The sequence below is a fragment of the Zeugodacus cucurbitae genome, chromosome 2 (genome assembly GCF_028554725.1).
Source record: "Zeugodacus cucurbitae isolate PBARC_wt_2022May chromosome 2, idZeuCucr1.2, whole genome shotgun sequence".
NCBI lineage: Eukaryota > Metazoa > Arthropoda > Insecta > Diptera > Tephritidae > Zeugodacus > Zeugodacus cucurbitae.
Genome location: NC_071667.1, coordinates 74,589,730 through 74,597,397, shown reverse-complemented (window position 1 = coordinate 74,597,397; position 7,668 = coordinate 74,589,730). Strand labels below are relative to the sequence as shown.

At 31.9% G+C, this 7,668-nt stretch overlaps 1 protein-coding gene across 1 annotated transcript; it reads right to left on the bottom strand.

Annotated features, from left to right (window-relative positions):
* Positions 1-2,421: 2,421 nt before the first annotated feature.
* On the bottom strand, positions 2,422-5,133 carry LOC105216113 (phosphotriesterase-related protein). The gene is made up of 5 exons (XM_011190426.3): positions 4,953-5,133; positions 3,314-3,829; positions 3,087-3,251; positions 2,810-3,027; positions 2,422-2,745 (listed from the first exon to the last, which is right to left on the bottom strand). Exons 1-5 carry the CDS (start codon positions 4,969-4,971, stop codon positions 2,608-2,610), a joined length of 1,056 nt encoding a protein of 351 aa, XP_011188728.1. The 5' UTR covers positions 4,972-5,133; the 3' UTR covers positions 2,422-2,607.
* Between the last annotated feature and the right edge of the window lie 2,535 nt (positions 5,134-7,668).

Sequence of the window (7,668 nt, the reverse complement as noted above, 5' to 3'; positions counted from 1 at the left end):
ATATAAATATTATTGTAAGTTGTTATCCTTACAATCGTCAATTTTGATTGAGCCTAAAAGAAAATATTGCCGCTGCTCATTACAATGTTAAATATTAAAAAAAAATATTCTAAAATATTTTTAATTTAAATTTAAATATTCTAAAATATTTTTTTTAATTTTAATTTTTTTTATTATAATATTTCTGTATTATGTTTGATAATTTTTCATTATTATTTTTACTATTAAAATTATTATTATTTTTTTACACACTCATATTTGTGAAATATTACATTTTAAACAAATCACACGAATTTACTCAAATCATTTAGCATTTAAGTTGAATAATTTACATAAAATAATAAAGTCGTTTAATTTTACAATGTTTGTATGTATTAGCTTTAGCTCTCATCATTTTATTTGAAAAGTTTATTTGCATATGTATGTATATTTCTGCGTTAACATTTTTTATCAAATCTACCATATAAATATACATATTTATATTCAGTTGCAACACAGTTTTCCCACAAAATGTTGTTACTCCTATCATTAAGTTAATTTTTATTGCATCTATATTATAATTAAATTACTTTTAAGCATACTTTTTAAACTGCAAAAATGTATATGAACTGCAAATTATAAATAAATAAACGAAGTAATAATAATTAAATGAAATATCTTCGAACATTAGTGAGGAGTATGGATATCAGGGGAAAAATATGTTATATTTGTATGAAAGTCCAATCAAGTCAGCTATCGATTCTCATCGATGAAATGGCAAACCTTACTGAAGAGAAATGTCAAAAGAGCGGAGAAAAATATGGCACCTTTTGCTGCCTCTAGTTGTCTACTTTTTTAGCGTCCCTATTGAAAACCTCTTTATTTAGAGAACACTTATAGAATATAATATAATGGATTAATTTTTATCAGAAGGAAGCCAGTAGCACACATTCAAAAAACTAAAATGTTTATATTATATTTCCTTTAAACTGCCCCAAGGTCTTTTTCACAGTATGATGAGTTATTTAAAACAGTAAAGAATTTGAATAAGTAGTATTTACTAAATGTTTTCATGTTCTAGAGGTTAGTGAAAATGAACAATTTCATCTATTTGTTTCTAAATGAAATGAAATGAAATTGTAAATTGATTATCGATTTTATAATGGTTGTTTTTCAGACGTGTGATTTTCAATGAGGCCGGTTCTCTTACGTACCCCACCACACATCATGAAAATAGTTGATGTCGTATAATAACCACGCCCACCTCCCATACAAATGTTAGGTTGAAAAATTACTAAAAGTGAGTTCACTCACTAACGTAAAACGAGAGAAACACTAAATGTTACATAAGAAATAGCAGAAGGAAGCTGCACTCAGTTTTTTTACAAAATTAAGAATGAGCGTGGCATCGCCCACTTTTTGGTCAAAAACCATATCTCAGGAACTACTCGACCGATTTCAATGAAATTCGATATATAACACCCTGATAACACGGATAAAAAATGGGCGAAATCGGTTCACAACCACGACTACTTTCCTTATAACTCAATTTTGAAATCCATCTTATTCCTTCACTTTATAATGTAAACATAACGAACCAATGAAGATAGCGGAATAAAACTTTACACAAATAGTACATATCATCTCTGACTTCACTTGTGAAAAAATTGTCGAAAACGGACAATAACTTTTCAAGGCCCCAGATATCGAACATGTTGAACTCAGCGCCTAAGGGTAAATTTTAACCAAAAATTTGGGTAAATCTCTCAGATAATTTAATGTAATTCAGAGGAAATTGTTTTCTTCTAATAGTGTTCTGTTAAAAAAATTATTAAAATCGGGTCATAACATCTCCTAGTTCCCATATACCTAATTATAGGTTTTTCAAAAATACGGCGGGCTTTATTCCGCATATATGTATTGCTTAATATGTGAGATATCTTAGCAAAATTAAGTGAGCGTATAGTCTTGGATATAGTGTACCCTGCTGGTGAAAATGAAGGAATTACCTCAGCCCTCATATAGTATATATTACGATTTTCGTTATTCTATTAAAATTTATGCCGAATTTATGGGTAAATTTTGTATATTTGTAAGTTTCTTCAAAAAATTGCGAGAGTATTAAATGTTCGGTTGCACCCGAACTTAGCCTTTCCTTACTTGTTTTCGAATAATAACTTGCCGGAACAACGTTTACTACTTACATAGATACGTCCTCAATTGCTGCTAAAACTGGTCAAAAATTGATCCAGCCGACCGATCGAAATAATTTTTAAATGATAATGGCATACTCTTATATTTATAATAAACCTTAAATTAAATTCTTTATGTAAAAGTTTTTAAGGCAAAGGGAAGTCTCCACTAAATTATAACATTTACAAACTGCCACATCAACAAAATATGTCCACTCCCAATTAAAAAAAAAAAAAAAACTTTCTCACATGATATTTTACAACAACTTTAATTAAAATACAATAAATATAATTTTATAAGAATAACTTTTATAAGAAAATTATGAGACAATTGAAATGCAAAAAAAAACATAATATGACGAATAAAAACTATTCAAATTCTTTTAGTTTAAGTTTTAATCGAATTAAGAATATTTCTCCTCAAGTCAGCTACAATCTAAATATTAAATTGCAACCAATTAGCTGGGTTCGTAACAGTTATCTGCTCTACATCCTCAACTGAAACACCTTTGGCAAACATGCGTGGCAGAATATTCATATAAACGTGGTGGTAACCATGACCGCCATAGGAAGTCTGTGAAATTAAATATTTATTTCTTTTAGTAAAATAATTTCTTTTGATTTTCCTTTCTACTTACCAAACGATGTTTCGTATGAATGTCATGTGACAACAAAACTCTATTCACCAAACCCTCCTCCAGCAATTTTAGCACATTCGAAATTCGCTGACCATCTGAAGGCATGTCAACAGTGGGATTCAGCTGATAGAATGAGCACTCAGTACCGAAGAGATCGTATTGAATGTAGCTGCCCAGCTTGGCGAACTCAAGCACTTGATCGATGTCCAAGAGGGTGCCTAACAGTAAAAAATCATATTGAGTTTAATTTACAAATCCACATCCACATTCAACTTACGATCCACATGCGACATGATGGCCTTGTCAGCACGTCCACCGGCCTCCAAATAGAGCCGCATTATTTCGAATGGCGCCTCTGCATCGCGTCCAGGATGGAAAGAAACGCCACAACCGAGCACTTCCTGTATCTCACCGGTGGCACGTATGGCGCGCTTCTCGAAATCTGTACACAAAATTAAGAATAATATAATTTCTCTCGCACAATCTCTCAGCGCTCTCGCTCACCATGTAGTGGATAAACACTGCCCACTTCACCAATATAACCGCATTTGACCATGCCCACACCCTCTACCTCAACACCAGTAATGATTTCTCTCGAATACAAATCGGTCAATTGCTCCACGGTCAAACTCAAATTATCCTTCTCCTGCAAATTATGCACATAGTGTCCGGTGCCGGCAATTATATGCACCCCCGTACTCTTCGCTACATCGACCATATGTTCGAGATTGCGTTTCAGTCCATGCGAGCTGTTCTCCACAATCGAGCCACCGCCGTATTTCTTATACAATTGTATGTCTCTCTTGACCGCTTCGTGTGCTTCCTCGTCGTGGAAGTGGATATTCTCGTGCGATGAATAGGGATACTGACGCACGTAGCCCACGGTCTCAAGACTGATTTTTTGCTTTAGAAATGGCTTGAAGTCCTCTGGTGGTTCACAATAGAAACCTTCAAAATCCAACGCAAGATGCTCATGGGTAAGCGTACGACCCAATAGATTGGGTTCGATCGCTCCAAGTACTGTAAGAGAGTAAACATTAAAAGTTGTAACTCAATTAGTACTCATATATATTTTAATGAGGAGAAAATATTTTGCCTTATAAAGGGCCAGAAAGTGTGAAGTTTGTTGCTTATGGGGCTAATGAATTGGTGTTAAGGCTATATGAAAATATTTGTTCAAAGAATAAAATAATGTGTGTACTTTTTAGACCAGTTCGATATATTTTCCAAAACAAGCTCCCATATTTTTGTTAAGGCTATGCATATATTTTCTGAATTCATTCACTGATTTCAGAAGTTCATAACTGACGTAGATAAATTGATTCGATTTGCTATCGAAAAGAATCCTTTAAGAAACAAACTAGTTAAGGTTAAGTAGGCGTTACCGCTCGCTCATCCAATTGTCTAAAATTGCAAACCTCATCTCGTAAGTAGTAAATTGGACGAAACTACGCGATACGACAATTTATGATTTTAAATATGACCAACTTTTCCTATTTGGAGTATATCCCCTTTGACTTTAATCTTTATTAATCTTAATCTCTTTAATCTTACATTCTGAGTTGTTATCTATAGAACCAGATATTTATATATCAATCACAAAAATCTAACTATAAAAGTTTTCAATGGCTGACACTTCTTCGCCCGGTTGAAGATTATTTCGAGCCTTGTATACCGTAAAGGGGTAAGAGTCTAGATGTTTCGGTCTCGCTGCTTTTTTGGAAACTTTAACAATTGGCGTCCGTTAAAATTTTAGTTCTATTGAATGAGGACTAAGTTATTAAAAACTATTTTTTTTGTCTTCATTCTCACTCTCCTTACACTCTCAAGATTTTTGTCAAGACTATACTGATTTTAAGGTATTCAAAGACCACAATTTTCTTGTCTTAGTTAATCCAGATAATTTTAATTTGGATAAATCTCGAAATATTAAAAAAAATTAATAGTAATTCAATATTATAGAACAAATTATAAATAACTCTAGTAATTAAATGCTACACATGATACTACTGCGCGTCATGTGACGAGTATCTTTTCACCCATTCATTTTCATATATGTAAAATATATTCATTCGAGTTGTAAATAGCAATTTTATAGCAATAAACTACGCAAAATAATTGAATTATGCAGTTTTTCTCTCACCGGTTTGAACAATTGGCATTTTCACTTGTTTTCAATAAAAAAAAAAAAACAACAATAAACAACAAACAAACAATTTACAATTAAACACTTAGTTTTATCAGCACTAGAATTTAATGGAGAAGTGATCACTTTGGCCGCTTCTATAATACTGTAAGGCTTCAGCCGCCAACGCTCAATGAGGTACGAGCTCACAAGTTAAACGGCGAGGCAAGCAGTCGAACGAATGAAATTCCAAAACAAATATACAAAAACAGAAAAACAACCATCGATTAAAGCAGCAAGATGCAAATAACGAATTAAAACAAGAATAAAATATTGTTTGACACAAATACATACGTCAACATTTGAACTCATTGCATTGCAGATATGACGTTTATATATGTACATGTGTGGGTGTGTGTGTGTTTTTATTAAGATTTCGGTGATAAGAGGAAAGGCCCCAGTAGGAAAGTTGAAATTTTTGAAATGTGAATAGAGGAAGGTACAGTTTAAGAGATGGGACTTTGGTAATTTGATAACGTTTAGACTAGAAGAAATTAAAGAAAATATATATTTTTTCTACTTTTTTATTTTTCTTGGTGTTAACCGACCACTGAGGGATCCCGAACGTTTTAATCTCTCTTCGAACTACGGTAGGATAATTTGAGAACCTTTCTCATGGCAGAAATACACTTTGAGGTTTGAATTGGTTTGCCAAGACGGACGAAAGTTTTGAAGAAGCGGGTATCGAACATATATTAGTCGATATACTATATATTAAACATATACTAAAGGTCTAGAATTCAATGTAACACTATTTTGATTCTAAACCAATTGATTTTAATTTTGTAACCGATTCAGGTTGAATAAAACGTTAACTTTAGTATATTATGTACGAAAGAGTCTATACACCCTGAAGATACCATAAATAATTTGAAAAATAAACGATTAATTTAGAGTTTTTAGAGATAAATAATTTTTGGAATGTGAAGAACCCTTTTCATATATATCTAGGCAACGTCAATCCCATGAAATAAGTCACGTACACTTTTCTTTACACCATTCTTCTGACCACCCACCACTCGATAGAATGTTGTTATGAATATCGTTTATACGAAAGTGCCGAAAAATTAATTAGAGACTACATGCAAATTACTTTTCTATTTATGCAAATTGACAGCTAGAATCTATCTTGTCGATCAGAGTGAAGTGGCATTATTGATATGAGAAATTTTAATGGTAAATGATATACAGTATTGCTCAGTTATGAGAAACTAAATTACTTTATCAATAGAAGTATTGGTATATATCCAAAAAAATATGTATATTATGTACTTCCAAATTAAATTTCAGCTCTTTTATATTTTGAAGCCTATATTTAAAAACAATTGAGAAACGTTTAATTTGAAACTTTTAGAAGGCGCCATTTTTAATATTAGCGCTTTTATTATTATTGTTATTTTGATTTTCAGTTGCACCCAACGCTACTCATATCTGAAGACTTTTCATAATCATATGATTCGAAAGAATCACACAATAGACTGGAAATTGTAAATAATAAATGAAGCCAAGAATATATAATTGTTTGTGATGTTATTATGCGTCGTATATAAATACGAACTTTCGTCAAGCCTATGGGAAACTGAGAATCTCACCTGAAAAGGGGATGGATGCTGTCAGCGCTGTGAGCGGTGAAAGCCCTCTAAATTAAACGATCATATGATTATGTTGATATCTAAGTAAGTTAGCAATATAAACCACTTTTTCTTATTTATTTTATTTTAATTTTTTTGTTGAATGTGCAATATTTATCCAAACAATGAAAGATGAGTTATTTTATCTTACTAGATACTTGTAGTCTTATCTTTCAAAATGCAATCTCATATACTTAGTTTAATATTTATGAATTTAGGGTACGATAGATTATAAATCTTCAGTATTTTTTGTTATACAGTAATATGTACATGGTGTTGTGGGTAAAGGTGTTAACACTACGTCAGACGTGATTTTAACGTCAAAAAGTTCTATAGTTATAATGAAAAAGCAATTTACTAAAGGTGTCTTTCTTATGAACTTATGTATCTGTCAAACGGACTTGAAATAGTGACAGGCCGGTATTTGTCGTAATCTCACTTTAAAAATGTGAGAGAAATATTGGTCTCCAAATTAATCTGATACAAAAGTGATAGTTAGAAAGTTTAGGTTAGGTTAGGTTTGTAGGCAGATCTCTGCAAATACAGAAGATCTCACTTAGACAGCTAAGAGCGCTGTCCATTGTGATACTCGTAAAACTAGCGCTTTAAAATCATCATCATTTAAATTAATAAGAGGTGGATCTTGCTTTAAACCCCTAAAGAAGCGATCAATTGTTAATTGCAAAATTTCTCTTCGAATTCATGGCCTTGAAACCATGTGTTATGAACAATGTCCACAGATACTAATAAAATTCAACGATTTTAGTTCGATAGTAGTATTATTATGAATGATTTATTACTAACGATTGGCTCAATTGATATGGAAATACAGATTGAAGAAGATCTAAGCCAATTCCGATCGGCGAAATCCACATTGAAGGTATCAACCGATCATCATCGATCACTAATCCGATTTTTCAAATGTTCTTTAAGACATCACACTCAATAAAGTTTTATAACAGTAATTAACACTGAGCAAAAATTTATCTCATTCAAACTTTAAAAATAAAATTTATCCGAAGGTAAATTGTATGAAACTTCAA